The 18,127-nt window shown below is 39.0% G+C and overlaps 1 protein-coding gene across 2 annotated transcripts in view; it reads right to left on the bottom strand.

Annotated features, from left to right (window-relative positions):
- NBAS (NBAS subunit of NRZ tethering complex) overlaps window positions 1-17,662 on the bottom strand; it is a 302,855-nt gene extending 285,193 nt beyond the window's left edge. For both annotated transcript variants that reach the window (XM_084791395.1, XM_084791394.1), the window contains exons 1-6: window positions 17,506-17,662; window positions 14,963-15,017; window positions 13,454-13,490; window positions 12,425-12,502; window positions 12,052-12,099; window positions 6,356-6,399 (exon numbers count right to left, since the gene is read on the bottom strand). In XM_084791395.1, the coding sequence (XP_084647521.1) occupies window positions 6,356-6,399; window positions 12,052-12,099; window positions 12,425-12,502; window positions 13,454-13,490; window positions 14,963-15,017; window positions 17,506-17,619 (376 nt within the window). In that variant the 5' untranslated portion in view covers window positions 17,620-17,662. The remainder of the gene's footprint in view (window positions 1-6,355; window positions 6,400-12,051; window positions 12,100-12,424; window positions 12,503-13,453; window positions 13,491-14,962; window positions 15,018-17,505) is intronic.
- Between the last annotated feature and the right edge of the window lie 465 nt (window positions 17,663-18,127).

Here is an 18,127-nt window from a genome sequence, read left to right on the forward strand (position 1 = left end):
GTTTGAAAATACACAAAGAAAGCTGGAAATTTCAGCTCATCTTTATAACAGTACTAATAACTACGTAAGAGCCAAGAACCAAAGGCTTTAAGCTATGTGTGAAACATTCATTTTGAGAACAGAACTAACTCATACATAAAAGAAACAGATGCTAAAATCCAACTGGACATAAGGGCTTACATAAGAGAAGAAAGGGGGGTTGAAATTAATTATTTAAATTTTCATTTTCCACCTAACAAAATGAAAGTAACTTAAAATCTGTATGCAGAAGAAAAGATGATAAAGGCAAGTATCAAAAAAAAGCAAAGAAATCAACAACTAAATTTTTATTATTGAAGAATGTTAGTAAACTGACAAAATTCTAGCCTGAATGAAGATAAAGAGAAGATGGTATAAGTTACAAATATCAGAAACAATAAAAGAGATATAAGTACAGATTCAATGGACAGTAAGATAATAGAGAATATTATAAGCAACTTTATAACTACAAATTGTGTGATTCAAAGATTTCACACAAAAGCCAAAATTTTAAAAATTTGTAACATCTGTTTCTGAAACTGAATTAAATCCTGCTTATTAAAAAACATGTTATATTTCTCGTGGATTCTATAAAACATTTAAGGAAAAAATAATTAAAGTCTATACTCTTCAGAAAATAAAAAAGAAACAACACCCACTCCCTATTTTGAGACCAGCACCATCAAAGTAATAAACATGAAAACAATTTCCATATTTGTTTCCCATGTGAATATGGGTATATTTTGATGCCTATATCTATATAAAGGCCTAATAATAGCTGATTTGGAGGGAATGGGAAGGAATCAAATATGATATTGAGTTGCTTACTAATCAGATCAATTTTATAGGAATGTTTATGGTTGTCTTGGTAATTTTAAGACCTATGTCTAATCATATAGGATGTTAAATCACATGAAAAGTAGGCTTGGTAGCACACATCTATAATCCCAGCACTCGGGAGGCAGAAGCAGGTGGATCACTGTGAATTCAAGGCCAGCCTGGTCTACAAAGCAAGTCCAGGACATCCAAGGCTACACAGAGAAACCCTGTCTTTAAAACCAAAAAAGAAAAGTAAGTTAAGAAGGCAACTTGGGAAAATTCGCCTTAACCTTCAACCTAAAAAAGAACTTACAACCATCATTAAGCAGAGAAAACAGATTACCTAGCAGTTTACTTCTGTAGAACATATTCTACTACAAATATTATAGAAATACTCCTGAAAAATCTGTGAAACTTATGTCTTGACTGAGATGTTTTGGGTTTTTTGTTTGTTTCTTTTGGGGTATTTTTAATGTCTACTTTTGTTCATCCTTGGTTGCTACTAAGAATGTATATTATTCTTTCAATAAAAAATTTTGCACTAAAAATAAAAAAAAGAGAGAAATGGGGTGTTGGATAATCAGCAAGAATAGACTCACACTTTAAAATTTGAGTATTTTGTTTCAAAGTCTGTGCATTTCACATAGTTTATGTTTTCTGATCTTTTTTATGTCGAGGCACACTTTTAAAAACCATGCTTGCAACTGGAAGTGTTGTGCAAGCCTTTAATTCCAGCACTTGAGAGGCAGAGGAAGGCAGATCTTTCTGAGTTCCAGGCTATCCTAGTCTACAAAACAAGTTCCAGGACAGCAAGGGCTACATACTGGGAAACCCTGTCTCAAAACATACTAACTAATTAATTAATTAATTGTTGATGGTTGGTCTGGTGTATGTATTCTGATGCTAACTACTGACTCCCAAGATCTAGTTGCTGCCCAGATGAGCAGATTCTCATGTGCACCTGTCCTTGTTGTGTAAACCTTGCCTAAGAAATTATTCCTGTGTTGTTCTTGTTGTTTGGGTTTTTTACAAAACATTTCACACAAACACAAATATACCTTCTTCTCAGCACCTCATGGAACCTTTTTCAAAATTGATCATATACTCAGTTGCAAAGCAAACCTCAACAGATACAAGATGATGGAAAAATCCCGTGCATTTATCAGACCATGATGGATTAAAGCTGGAACTCAACAACAACAGAAACAACAAAAAGCCTACAAAGTCATGGAAACTAACCAACTCCCTACTCAATGACCTCTGGTCAGGGACAAAATTTTAAGACCGAAATTAAAGAATTTCCAGAATTCAATACAAATGATACCCAAACTTATGGGACACAATGAAAGCAGTGCTAAGAGGAAGGTTCACAGCACTAAGCACCTTCATAAGGAAACTGCAGAGATCTCATACTAGCAACTTAACAGCACACCTGAAAGCCCTCGAACAAAAAGAAGAAAACACACCCAAGAGGAGTAGACAACAGAAAATAATCAAACTCAGGGCTGAAATCAATAAATTAGAAACAAAGAAAACAATTCAAAGAATCAACAAAATCCAGAGCTGGTTCTTTGAGAAAGTCAACAAGATAGACAAACCCTTAACCAAACTAACTAAAAGGCAGAGGGAGAGTATTCAAGTCAACAAAATCAGAAATGAAAAAGGAGACATAACAACAGACACTGGGGAAATCCAAAGAATCATTAGGTCCTACTTTAAAAGTCTATATGCCACAAAATTTGAAAATCTAAATGAAATGAACAATTTTCTTGATAGATACCCCTTACCAAAATTGAATCAAAATCAGGTAAACAAATTAAATAGTCCTATTTCTCCTAAGGAAATAGAAGCAGTCATCAAACGTCTCCCAATGAACAAAAGAAACTATTACTGGTTGACCAATAAAAAGCCAATACTGGGAAGGGCCAGAGGAAGGTAGGTGAGGTGAAGGGTAGTGGACTTTAGGAGGGAAGGATCTTGGGAAAAGAAGAGACAGGTATTGGAGGAGAAAGCAGAGCCACTGCTCTGGCTTAGAGAGCAGAGAAACACATGACCAGATCTGCATGAATGGAGGAAAACATCCCAGAATAAGCAATTGTTTATGGAATTATGGATGGGAGGTAGCTCAGATAGGAATTATTAGAACAGAAGCCATGGTATGGGGGCTTAGGAGGTAAAGATAGCTTAGGGGATAATATCTGCCATGCCCCAGGTGAAATAAGGCTATTCTGAAACCTATCAGGCGTCTGCATCTTTATTGATTGTAACAGTAGGTTAGAAAATACTGCCATAATAATTATAGGGTTTGATAATAAACATTATTAGATATTGTTATTTCTACAACAATAAATAAATAAAGATCATGCTTGCACGGCATCTGACAGTAAGCTGATGAAGCTTCAGGAAGTCAGAGGCAACCAAGGGCTGTCTACCTGCCCACCCTGCATTGGAAGGCCAATGGGCTCTCTCTCGGCATTCCTACAGTAGGCAAGAGAACAAAACCTCAACACAACAGCTCTTCAAAAAGTCTAATCCTATCTGCTATTTTTAAGACAGAAAAAGAAGACAAGACTGAATTACCAGCAATGATGTGGCAAACAGAGCCAGACAACTTCCAATCCACATTTCAAACAGTCTCAAATGGTCTATCTTTTATAAAACAATAATTGAAAAATATCAAAGTGGAACCAAATAGCTCCTATTTCAGTTTGCAGACTCTGCAATATGTAGTCTCAGAAATGCATTAACAACAATCTGGCTCTTCTTTTCCAGGCACACACATGAAATATCATTTGGCATATGGGAGTTATTCCCATAAAGATGAGTCAAATAATAAGCAAATGATCATTGCCTCGCATTATACGAAATGGAGAGAACCCATTAATGCAGCACTAAGGTCATAAATTCCCACACTCAGAAGCCAACAAAATAAAGCATTAGTTCTCACCACATTATCTCATTTAGGCTGCCACATTAACAGTACACACTAAAAAACTCTAACAAATATAATTTCTATGAAATACAGAACAGTTAAACATCCCATTTTCATGTTAACTTGTGGCTTTCCAGTTTACTTACTGGCTAAGAGCAGGTGTCTAATGCCAATACTCAAAAAAGATCCCTCCCATATGTCAGGATTACTCCAACACTGAGCATGCTCAAAGAAGCCTATCTCAGACTCCCTAAGCCAGCCAGAAAGCTGCCCAGCAAGTATGTAATTGAATAGCCCACATGACTCTTTTGTAGACTTGTTGGTGCAAATATGTTCTTTAAGTCAGATCTGACATCATATAGCAACATAGTTAAAGATACGAGGTGAAGAAAATTCAGGATATGCCCAAGTTCCAACTGGACAGTCAACATTTAAACACTGTTTCTCCTTACTATCTTGAAAAGGCTATACCATTGAAAGGGATTACCAACGCACAATGTCCTACTGTAGTTTGTATATACACAGTACACAACAAGAATACAAAGCATGACTGACACTTACTCAAAAATGTATATATGTACTGTAGTACACAAAAAATATACATTTACTCTCAAAAGTTTTCAAAATTAGCCAAGAATAGACAAATACACACTCATTCATAAGAAGCATTTCATTAGCTCCCACATATTACCTTAACAGAATAAAAAATCTAAGCACTAGAAATGTATGTGAGTGCCATGTGTGGAGAACATGTGTGGGAAGCATGCTGGCACTAGAAATGTATGTGAGTGTCATGTGTGAAGAACATGTGTGAGGAGCATGCTGGCCCTAATGTGTGTGAGTGCCATGTGTGGAGAACATGTGTGGGAAGCAAGCTGGAACTAGAAATTTATGTGAGTGCCATGTAGAGGAGCCCTGCCTTCACAGAATTTACAATCTATTAACGATTTGACTGCAAAACATTCCTCACACACTCATGTCTTTGAACATTTGGTCCCTAGGAGGTGGTGTTATTTGAAAAGTGAGCCTTGTTAAGGGCAGAGGATCAGTGAAGGGTGGGCCTTGAGTGTTTATGGCCGCACCCTGCTCCCAGGCTCCCCTGCACTTCCCAGTGTACTATTTAGCCAATGGAGTGAGCAGTCACGCATTCCTGCCTCCAGGATAACTATAAAGCCTAGGCCAGCCAGAGCAAATCCTTTCTTCCTTAAGTGCTTTTGGTCAAATATTCTGCCATAGCAACTAGAAGAGTAACACAGAGTCTGAATTGGGAATCAGAAAGGAAAATCAGGGTAAGTGTTGTGATACAGGCACAGACAAGTATCAGAGACTCACAGATATTCGCAAGTGGTGGGGAAGAGAGTAGAGAAAATGTCTGTAGAAAAAGCTGCTACTGACCTCACACATGCAGGACTAATTAAATCAGCGCAATGCAATGCAAAGGCAGAAGCTTCCTGGGAGATGAACTATATCAAGGGAACAATGCACAATGGGGCTGAGAAAACTGTACACAGCTTTCCACAACACAGGACACCTGGCAAGAAACGCTCAGGAGATGTTGCGCTAGCTTTATATCAACTTAAGTTAAAGTCAACTTTAATTAAGATCAGGCTGCAGCAAGCTTGTAGGGTATTTTCTTACTTAGTGATTGACAGGGGATGGCCCAGCCCTTTGTGGGTCCTGGGCTCTATAAGGAAGCAGGCTGGGCAAGCCATGGGAAAGAAGCCAGTGAGCAGCACCCTCCATGCCTCTGCATCAGCTCCTGCCTCCAGGTTCCTGCCTTGTTTGAGTTCCTGTCCTGTCCTGACTTCCTTTGATGATGAACAGTGATGTGGAAGCATAAGCCAAGTAAACTCTTTCCTCCCCAACCTGTTTTGGTCATGGAGTTTCGTCATAGCTTTAGAACCCTGACAAAGACAGATGGTAGGCTAAGATGATCCTTAGTCCTGAGTTACAAAATAAGAACTATGTTCACAATCAGGAGCAATCAACTGAGAAGTTTTAGGTACAGTCACAGTACCTAACAGCTACTGTTTAACACATCCTAAGTGGATACCATGACCTCTGTGTAAAGGTGTACATGCATTAACTCATATAATTCCCCTATAACTTAATATTTTAAAATTATGTGCATCTTACAGATAACACAAATGAAGCCAGAAACTGTGTTAGCTTTCTGTCAATGAAATAAAATATCTAATATTGAACTTAAAAGATTTAGTAAGAAAGATCAAATCACGAACTTGTTTTGCTAGTTTTTAATTTGAATAACTTTGAACGTACAACTAAATATTTATCCCTGAACTGATTCCAAAATAAAAAACTACATTTACACATTACTCTTTTCAAAAAAATAGCTTTGAATATTTTAAAATATGATATAAGTTTCCAATTCCTAAGACATATATATTAAAGCAGAAATTTAAAGATGATTAAAGAGTGAATAATTACAATTTCTTAAATAAGTTTAATAAAGTCATAAAAAATCTTACTAGTAAACACTTTTGGAATCTGTTCAAACTTTACAGAAATATTATAAACCATTACCAATTGAAAGTTTTCATATTTCAGTATTTTGGAAAGTCTTACCTTGGCATTTCCCAATAATTGATGTAAAATCATCTTTTGCAGACCTACAAATATAAGAGAAATAAAAACAATAGTTTTACCCTCAGAACCAGAGAGACTGTGGTTGGACAGTGCCTATACATTAACAGTAAGCCATCCCTTCTGCCACACAGATGGGTGGTTTAGTGTCTCATTAACACCAATTGTGTTACAGAAACAGGGCTAGAGCATGAACACAGCACTACAGCAGAAGTGTGCTTAGCATGGCCTATGATACAGGAGCAATGTTGTACCACACGCCCAAGAATCTGGCTCAGTAAATCGAGAATGGAACCCAAATAAGACTATTGATTAAAGCTCCACACAGTGATACCAGTTAAGAACCACTAACCTATAGCATAGTACAAAGTCTATTACTTAGAAAAAGAGAGGCATAGAATATTTACTTTAATAAATCACATAACCTAAGTAGGTTATAATACATGAACTAATAACCTGTTTACAATCTGTAATCTTGAAATATGTAGTAACACAGTATTATAATTACTACAAACTACATTCAAAAACAAAAACTGGTGAACTTTCTAGAACATAATTTAATAACAATTACCTAAAACTTTAATATCTATAGGATTTGACCTAGCAATTTTACTTCTACAAAGTTATTGCCAGAAAATAATTATAGATTTATATAGTTATCAAGGAAATTAATACAATCTAATTTATAAAGAAAAAACACATAAAGTATAAGAAGATTAATTAAATTTTGCTATGCATACCCAATGAAATATTATGCAATTACTATATCTGACATGGAATGATTTCATATTAGATTAAATTCAAAGGTTACCCAGAAAAGTGATATAAATTTTTAATGTAAATTAAATTTATAAATCACAAGAGTAATTCACAAATTGGCACCAAATAGAATAAACAATATTATCCATTAACGATACACACACACAGAGAAAAAAAAAGTACTAAACATGTATGTCAAAATGTTAATAGTAAAATAGATGAATAGTCAAATTAATTTCTAGTTCTATTGAAAACTGTATTTTCTATTATTTCTAAAGAAACTATTAAATGCTGCTTTTTAAATAATTTACAACTTTTAATAGTTTAGCTATTTTTCAAATACTGTTTTGATTAATCACATAAATACAGAAATAAATATCTAAGACAACATGGTGCTCAGCTCCCAGATGGGATAAGGCAGAAGAAACTAGCCCTGAAATTATAGTAACCTGATTCCAGATCAATCTTTGTGATGGAGACAAAGGATTAATTTTCCCCTTCCCTTAAATAAAATGGGATGACAGCACCTAACACAGGTAGAGGAAACACAGGCTGAGTAAATGTGCACTACTTCCACCCTTAATGTGATGGTAAGTGAAAGGTCCTGTTTTGCTGGGAAAGAGGAAAGCAGGATGTTTTGCTAAAACATACTTAAATCTCTTTAGTCAAACAAACTTTGGAGTGGGAATATTCAAGTTTTCAAAAGTCTCTTCGTGTCTTTGTTGTGTTTTTTCACAGCTTCTAACTAGTTCTCATACACACAGCAGCCCATAGTCATATGAAATGATTACTTCACTATTTAGGAAATAAGGAAACACGTATTAGCTAATTACAATCTGTACCTGCAGCCAAATTACAAATTAATGAGTGAATGAATACTCATTGTTATTTTATCAAAAGTCAGCCCCTAACACAGGCAAGAACAGCATCCTAAGTGGTTGACAGCATGTAACACCAACAGCAATGACACTGGAAAATAACAACCCAAGTGTAATTGAAAAAATCAGGGCTACCTCTCAAAATCAACTGCTTCACCTTTCCATGTCTGTTTTCTCATGAACTATTTCTTTACACCTGCTTCCTAACATCAAATAATGACCTATGATACTAAAGCCAATACCCACACTTGAAACCAATAAAGAAATAAGTACTAAACACCCACTCAGTGTTACTACAGTTACTACTGAGACAACCTCACATTGTACAGCCTTGCGGTTCAAATAGGAAATGTCCCTCACAGGCCCATGTGCTTTACCACTTCGTCCCCAACTGGTGGCTGTGTTTGGGAAAGTTGTGGAATCTTTAGGAGGTGGACATTTGCTGAAGGAAGTGAGTCACTGCAAGGAAGTCTGGAGGTTAGCTAGCCCAGCCCCACTTCCTGTTCTCTCCCTGAGTCCTGACTACAGATGCCATATGGCTGGCCAGCCTCACGCTCCTCCATGCCATGCCTGCTACAGTGGACTGCATCTCCTTGGAACTATAGCCAGAATAAACTTTGATCCTTAAGTTGGCTTGGTTAGGTATTTTTGTCTCAGCAATGTTTAAAGTAATTAAGACATACATATTCATCACTATTATAGATAGAATGCAAATGGAACAAAAAGAGCAAGTGTCTTTAAAATTCAAGAACAGCCCAATATGGTGGCACGTACCTGTCATCCCAGCACTGAGAAAGCAAAGGCAAAAGGATTAAAAGTTGTAGGCCAGCTGGAGTCACCAGGAAAGACCCTATCTCAAACAAAAATTCAAAGACAATCACTTCGATGGAGTCCACTTTGGGGGATTTCCTTTGCCCTTTTTCATGCTGATCATTCCTCATTTAAGGAAACCACTTCCTCTTTGATTACTGCAAAGTCAATGCATTCAACAAAAGCACTGAATACCACCTCTGAACAATGCTACACCCGTAATGCCCTCTTACCATATGTTCTCCTATTCCTCAAGTAAAGACCACATTTGTTCATCACGTGTAGACTACTAATTCTTATTATGTTCCTGGAAATAGACAACTGAGAGTGACTTTGGGGAGTAGGGGGCGGATGTTTGGTTTTTTCAAGACTGGGTTGTTGTACGTAGCCTTGGCTGTTCTGAGCTCACTTTGTAGAACAGTCATGGAGATCCACCTGCTTCTGCCTCCCTAAGTACTAGGATTAAAGGCATCTGGCTGCAGGAGTGACCTTTTCTGAGGGTAGGGGCTTGAATTACATCTCCAGTGCTGTATTTGTAGAAATATATCATATTGAAAAGACTATGCCTAATTACAAAGAAAGTAGAGTATAATCAGAGCTGCAGACTCAGGTCTCATTCACACCTCGTTCCTGGCAAATGGCACCGGCTGGAGGCATAGAAAACAGAGGTGCTACACATAATGAGAGGGACACACAACACCTGTACCAAAGCTCATTCTGCTGAAACCCCAAGCACAGAACCTGAGGCTTCATCTAGATTTCTGAGGACATCATTCAACCTTGTGTGCTACGTCCTCATTTCTAAATTTGAGAAAAATCTACACAACTCCTCAGACCTGCCAGGACGCCATGAATTAACAGTACTTATAACACCCACCAGGGAGTTAACTTACTAAGAATAACAACAGTACATGTGCTCAGTGCTACAGGTGTTGCAGTGTTCCATACACAGTGTGCTCTCAAATGCTTCCTGGGGGAGCTGATTTCACACCACAGTGTGTATGCACAAAACTTTTGCAGATTATCCTTTCATCAGAATTTTCAGTAATAAGTTCTGTGAATACTTGGGCAAGCTATACCTCTCAGACCTAAATATCTCAATCATACATCATGCCCTAATTCTTAAACCAAAAAATCACTACATCCATCTTCTCTTTTCCTGGGAAAAGTGAACATTGTCTTCTGACTGCTGTGTAGAAGTTAGGTATATACTATGAGCTAGTTCCTCAAATCACACTGCACAACCTGCAACAAATGGAAAAGGAAGTTCTATCTATGCCTATGAACAATATAAATTCAAATATTGCCAAAAAGGATACTTAATGATGCTATTAAAAACAACAGTAACAGGGGGAGCCACATTGGGTAAATTACTTAGCATGGGAGACAGGCATGGTGGCGCACACCATAAATCCCAGCACTCAGGAAACAGAGGCAGGCGGATCGCTGTGAGTTCGAGGCCAGCCTGGTCTACAAGGTGAGTCCAGGACAGCCAAGGCTACACAGAGAAACCCTGTCTTGAAAAAAAAATTACTTAGCATGGAAAGAGTGCCATCAATGTTTCCTTGGTGGCTTGAGCGGACTCAGGAAGCCTTCCCACATGAAGCCAGTGCCTGATAGAGAAAAAATCTTTCTACTCCTCCAAAAAACTGAAAGAATACAGTTCCACTTATATGCATGGAGAGAGAAAAAAAAAATCTAAGACCAGCAGAAAACTAACACCAATGTGAGAGCAACCAAATGGGCCATGGTACTGTTGTAGTCAAGAACAACAGAGCAACAGAAAAACATTTCCATTAGTACCTAAGTATATTTAGACATCTTCCCCTTAACTGTTCGTTTGGATGTGTGTGGTATGTATGCCTGTACGTATCCACATATATGTGATGCACACATGTGTATGTGGAGGTCCAAAACTGACAAACATCTTCCTTATCAGTCTCTATCTTATACGCTGCAGCACAGTCTCTTAGTCAAACCAGAGCTCACTGATATGGCTCAACTGCTTGCTGTGTTGATGCCATTTCTCCCTAGGAACTAGGATTACAAGCACAGCACTATGACCTTCCATCTTTTCACATGGGTTCTAGGAATCCAAACTCTACTCCTCTAGATTGCACGGCAAGCTATTTCTCTCCTCAGCCATCACCCAAGCCCTGCACTTAAGATTTTGACAAGCAATCGGTAGGCTTTGCCTAAGAAAGGGGAGCCTCTCTGTATTAGAAATGGCATATATTTAGTGCGTTGATGCAAATTTCTCAACAAATTAACTACTTCTGAGTTTCCAACTTGGCCCAGCTTAAAAAGCACTTTTTGGTAACTTGCTATCCTTCCTCTGAGTGCTACCAGGCCTCCCCATCCAGGGGACGTGGTCAGAAAAGGGGCACCAGAGTTCATGTGAGAGTCAGATCTCAAGTCTCCCTCAATCACAGACATAGGGGAGAGGAGAAGGGGGGAAGTGCGAGGGAGGGAAGAATGGGAGGAAACAGGGGAAGGGCTAACAATCAAGATGTAATATAATAAATTAATAAAAAAATGGTAAAAAAAAAAAAGCACTTTTTATTTATGTGCATGTATATGTGCCTGTGTGAGCGCCTGTGCACCATGTGCATACAGGTACACATGGAGGTCAGAAAAGGGTGTCGATTCCCTGGAACTGAAGCTACAGGCTGTTGTAAGTCATCAAGCAGGTCCTGGAGAAAGAACCCAGATCCTCTGAAGGAGCCAGAAGTGTCCTTAACCTCCGAGCCATCTGTCCAGCCCCTAAAGTATATTTTAGATGAGAAAAAGCATGACTGCATGTCTTGACAGACAGCAGACAGATCTCCAGTAACCATGTCTCGCCTTGGTCTTTCACAGACCTATATCTGACTGACACATCTGTGCCATTGTTGCAAAGCTATATGGCTTTATTTTACATCTTGAGACATCTTACACCACTCTAAACAGCAGACCCATTAGTAACTTGTCAAGCAATAGTTACTTCCAGACTTCAAGAATATTATCTTCTCAGGAGCCAGCAGAGTAACTGGGAAAGGTACAAATATGAGCAAAGCACTTTAGGAGAGCATCATTTTACATTAGTATTTGGCACTTCACAAAACTGATTTAACAGTCAAATCTCTTCAAAAATATCACCTTGGGAAATATTTAAAATCTTAGTTCTTATGTATAAGGAATGGGTTTTTTTTCCTCAAAAGAAATCTTCCATACGGATAACATTAACCTTACCTGATCTCCACACACTGATCTTGAACCGCAGCCAAAAGCTTGCCATTGCTTCATGGAAGAAAAGAAAAGGATCATGTTGTGAGTATTTGAGTTTTTAGCATGGATGAAATTATTCTACAATCAGTTTTTAAAGTTTTGCTTTCATTACCTACATTTTGACTTGACAAATAAATGAATATATAGGTATAAAGTCCTAGAAAATGATTCAAAATAGCTTAAATTAATATGTTCAAAAAACAATGACCATATGTAACAAAGGGAATTTAATGAAAATCAAGACTGAAAGCCATGAGGACCCCAAAATTCAAATCTGTGTTCAGATTTAGACAAAAATGCGATCGAAGAGTTTTAAATGGATTTTGCACATACTTACTTTGAAAGTACCAAATGCCAATTTATCTGTTTATTGACCAAGCGAACCAGTCCATCAGGAAGCAAAAATGGAGCAGGGCTGAAACCATAACATAACAGCTAGCTTACAATTAAATCACGAAAATCATATGTAAGTAAGTAATAATTGTATCTAGAGAGAGAGAGTTTTATATTAAGATCAAACCTAAATCCAAAAAGCACTAATTTGATATCTGAAATTTTCATAAGGCATAGGAGACAAATACCCCATGGTGTACTAACAGCCCTTACAGTGACCAATGGAGCCAATTTCCTCACTTAGCTCTACCCTATTAAACTCTACATTCTTAACAACCAAAGCAAACACATCAAACACATGCACACTCACACACACACACACACACACACACACACACACACACACACATATTAAAAGAAAGAAAACACCAAACAAGTAGTTCTGCAGGAGATCAAAGGTCTCTATTACAGGACTATCTTATCTCTAGACCTGTTAGGTTTAAGATTAGGAGAAAGCAATGTACAACTTTGCTTATTATGTATATTATTAAATGTATAACATTTTTTAAAATCACTACAAACATTGCTAGGTGCAGAATTACATCATTTTATCAGGTTATATATTTCCCTGTCCCTTTTTAGAGCTAAAATTAGCACCACAGTTGAACATAAACAATGCTCAAAAAAAAATTATAAAGCACACACACAACAAGCAAAAGCTGAAGACCTAACGCATAGCAATCCAACCCCTGGTCAGGGGCGATGTAACAATAAGAACAAAAATGCTCTTTAACATATTCAAGAGCAGATCCTAGGTGGTTGGGAACACCCTTCAGAGGAGTCAGGGCCATCAGAAGATGATCAACACTAAGGAAAGAAGACCCAGGAGTGTAATGAGCTGTCTTCAGCGTGCACCAAACTCTTCAAAACGGCTATCTAAAAGCCAGATTGGCCCGAATGTCAGCATCTCCACCATAATCTCAAAACCTGAAACCATCAGAAGACGGCAACTTCATAAGACCTTTAGGCTCACCTGTACCAGATGTACTGACGTAAAAATAGCAGACGATCTGTAATAAAAAGAAATACTTTCCTTTAACAGTCATTTGCAAACAGATTGTAAAATGAGAACAACCTAGTAAATACTGCAACTTTTATAAGATCATATATTTGTTTGTATTAAAATCCAAGTTTATTTCACCCAAAACATTGAAATATTTTCCAGCTATAAATTTTTTAAAATGTTTTGAGATGTCAAGTTTAATCTAAGAAGCTTTAATCAATCCATTACTAGAAATTATAGTAAATTACTGTTTAAAACAAAAGAATTTGTATAAAATATAAAATATGAATTGAGATATTACTTTGAACTTTGCAACAACTATATAAGTCGTAACTGGAGAAGTCTATGCAAAACAAAAATTTTAAACTGTTTTATATTCTCTCTATGTCTATGTGACACTCTCTCTCGCTCTCTCTCTCTCTCTCTCTCTCTCTCTCTCACACACACACACACACACACACACACACACGCACGCACGCACGCACGCACGCACACACACTCCAGTGCATGCAGCTAGGCACACAGCAAGGGAGAAAAGTCCAAAGAACAATATCACCTAGATTGTAAAATGAAGAAAATGCTACCATGTGTGGTCATTTATATTTTCAATTTTTTCCACAATTATTTTGATCAGCTATAATATTTCTAAATAAATCAAGTCTTCATTTACGATAATGAAATTTGAATATACTAGAACCTATATAAAGCCATAGCTTTCCACAAGTTTTCCACTTTCAGTTCCAGGGGATCCTACCTCTCTTCTGGCCTCCACAGTTCCTGCACACACGGTACACACAAACACACACACACACACACACACACACACACACACACACTCAGGTGTACACACACACATACAGATAATATGAAATAAATGTAATACAAAATAGCACTTGGCCTTGTCAGTCTTGAACTATACTAATTGTTAAATAATATAATAAAGCCCTCATAGGTCAAAAAGGCTGGTGCTCCATCTTTTTCGGACTCCTGCTGGTAAAGTCTATCATTGGTTAAATGAAAGCCCAGTGTGAACCAAATTTTTAAGGGGAGCATTTTTGACCAGCTATATCTGAAACACTAGGTAAGCCACTTGCAATGGTCTCTCACAGTCTTGTCAATGTCAGCATCCACAGCCTGTACAGACTTACATTGTGCTTTTTCAGCATCACCCCTTGAGCAACAACACATCGGCCATGACCAAGCCTAGGCCAGATGTTAGCTCTCAGCGGAGTTACAGACAGGTAAGAGTGGAAATATATATATACAAAGATGTATCTATACAAATAAGCACATATAAAATTAAACTCAAACAGCATGTATGCTAGCTACCTTCATCAGGATCTGTATCCTAAGAACACATTTTTATGGATCTAAAGAACACATGTTTAAATCTTCAGTCTATCTAAAACTGCATAGCTGTGAAAAGGAAAAAAACCTGCCCACTGGCTATATAACATATAAAACACAAGGCATAATTACCTCTGATTGCTTTTGTGACGATGAATGATGCTCCATGCTTTCGGTTGCCTCTGGGCTACAGGTAAAAAAAAAAAATTACACTTGAGAGCTGAATAATACGTAAGACATATAAAATGATACTTCTTTAGTTATATCTGGAGAATGGAACACGAGTATCAAGTATTTTAAACCTTCTTACAGGTTGAAACAACATCGTCTGCACTGCGTTCAGTGACAGAAGAATGAGAATTATGTTTATAGGTACATGTCAGAAAGAACCCCATGATGAGGGTAGATATTGTTTCCAAATCAAAACACCAATAAAAAGACAAGGAAACACAGGGGCGAGGCTGAGGCATACATACCTACATGGTAGAGAACGTACCTATGATGTACAAGGGCCTGGGTTTGAACTAACAAAGACTATACTAATTGCCAAGACAACACAGTCTATTAAGGTAGGCCGGAAGCCTAAATCAAATTTTAGTGAGAGGAAAAATGGTTATCTTTGTATACCCATGAAGACGATGTTACTAACAAAACACAGATATGTAACTACTACCGTAAGTAATTTGATTCCATAAAGATAGCCTGAGTGTCACTGTCTGCAGGATAAAGAGTAACGAATACTTCACACAGTGAGTAAGGTGCATTAAAATAATGCCAAGAATTCAATGAATGAAGACATCAGTGAGTACAGAGATATTATTCCCTAAGATGCTCACTCAAAGCATGAAGGAGACATCCGGAGACAATTTACACAGTGGAGGAATATACAGGTGAATCAGATGCGGAATTTATCGGTCAACAGCTGTAGTAAACAGATGTAGAAATCAATAGTATAGAGAGAGAGGGCAAAGCACGATGAGGTTTCAATATCAGGTGGCTCTGCACTGTTTTTTTTTTCAATCATATAATGCTTTTTTTTTACCATATAGTACTAAGGATTCTGAGACATTATTACAGACATCTCACGAATGTTAGATATCTTTATCCAACTAAAGGGCAGCGGCAACAGCCTCTTAATTTCACAACCTATAAAATGTCCACATCACTCATTAGAAACAGAAACTAATAACAATATATGTAGATCTCTGCCTACACAAGACCTAATTCAGCCGGGCCTGGTGGCGCACGCCTTTAATCCCAGCACTCGGGAGGCAGAGGCGGGCGGATCACTGTGAGTTCAAGGCCAACCTGGTCTACAAAGTGAGTCCAGGACAGCCAAGGCTACAGAGAGACCCTGTCTCGAAAAAACAAACAAACAAACAAACAAACAAACAAACAAGACCTAATTCAAAGACAAGAAGAATAAACACTCAGCAAGATGGTAAAGGCGCTCGGTGGGCCAGATTCAATAATCTTTAATAAAGGTCCTTTTTGACCTTGCTGCTTCCCCAGAGCCTGACACACAGTGTATCTAAAGTAAATGAGCCTGAGGCGCCTGGTCTTCGCCCTATGACTAGAAGGCTCTCCCTGGGAAACTAGTACTCCAGGGTCCAATAAATTAGCAAGCACACTAACTTCATCTCCAGCAGAACTGAAAAACACCAACTTCTTTCTCCTCACTCCCTTGGCATTTTACTCAGACAGCACTTTGTAAGGAGAAACACTGACTGGACTGACTGTCTCTCCTCCACATTGGAAGTTCCATGAAAACAGTCATGCCGGAATGCCCAGCAGCCTACACCATATCTGGGGCCGGGGTGTACACACACAGAGACACACAGGCACAGAGACACAGAGACACACACACACAGAGACACACACACACACACCAGTAAATGCCTATTAGCCCAGGTGTACACACAGAGAGAAACACAAACACAGAGATAGACAGACAGACAGACACACACACACACACACACACACACACACACACACCAGTAAACGCCTATTAGCCCAGGTGTACACACACAGAGAAACACAAACACAGAGACAGACAGACAGACAGACAGACACACACACACACACACCAGTAAACGCCTATTAGCCCGGGTGTACACACACAGAGACAGACAGACAGACAGACAGACACAGACACACACACACACACACACACACACACACACACACCAGTAAATGCCTATTAGCCCGGGTATACACACACAGAGACACACAAACACAGAGACAGACAGACAGACAGACAGACAGACAGACACACACACACACACACACACACACACACACACACACACACACACACACAAACACACAGTAAATGCCTATTAGTGGAATTTTGAGAAGACGGTAGAGTACAGCAAAATTCTCCCGCCACAGGTAACGAGATAACACGGTAAGTCCGGATGCGACAAGGACTAGGAGGGAGAGTGGCACTGACCTCCCGAGAGGGAGACAGCCTAAGTAAAGATAGACAGCCGAACTCCGGCCACGAGCGACTCCACAGACACCCTTCAGAAGCCCCAAACCCAGCCGCCCCGCTGTTGCCAGGCGACAGCACAGCTGCCATCCCCGCTCAACTTGCACTGCGTAGCACCGCGACGTGGCTCTACACGCCACACGCCCGCGCCAAGTGGGCAACCTTCAAGGAGAGCCTGGCTCACCTGCACTTCTGTCTCGGGCGGCCACTCGGTGTTGACTAGCAAGTCATAGAGAATCGTCTCCTCCTCGTCTGCAGAGCCGGGACTTGGAGCCGGCGCTGACTCGGGGGCCGCCATGATGGTCAGGAACAGAGTGGCGAAGGAGGGGCACTACGGCGCCTCACGTGGATCAAACTTCCCTGGACGCGGCCGCTGGTGATTGGAGGAGAATGAGGTGAATTAACTGGTTGCTGAAACGGAATGCTAAACTTGACAGTTCTATGGGTTTGAGAATGACCCTGTCCTGTCTGTCGCATGTCTTGGGCCTGGTTCATTCTTTGCTCATTTGTGCCTGAAATGAGTCAAGTCACTGAACTTTTCTTACGCAGTCAGCTTCTAGAAAGGCAAGGTGCAAGAGCCTCCCAGAGTGCTAGTGTTCATGTAGGTACCCTTTCCCTAACACAGAAAGTATTCAGACACTTGACTTTAAATACACCAAGGGGTTATCCAGCTCAGCAGATTAAACTAACGGTTGGGTAACACAGGGAGATTGTTCTGAGGGACCTAGAAAACACAGTGAGAGCAGGAAGGTCTGATGGAGACTTCCTGTAACAAGTGGGGCTTGCCAGCTATGTAAGAGAGAATG

Source organism: Acomys minous (assembly GCF_964271855.1).
Source record: "Acomys minous genome assembly, chromosome: 8".
In the NCBI taxonomy this organism is placed as follows: Eukaryota; Metazoa; Chordata; class Mammalia; order Rodentia; family Muridae; genus Acomys; species Acomys minous.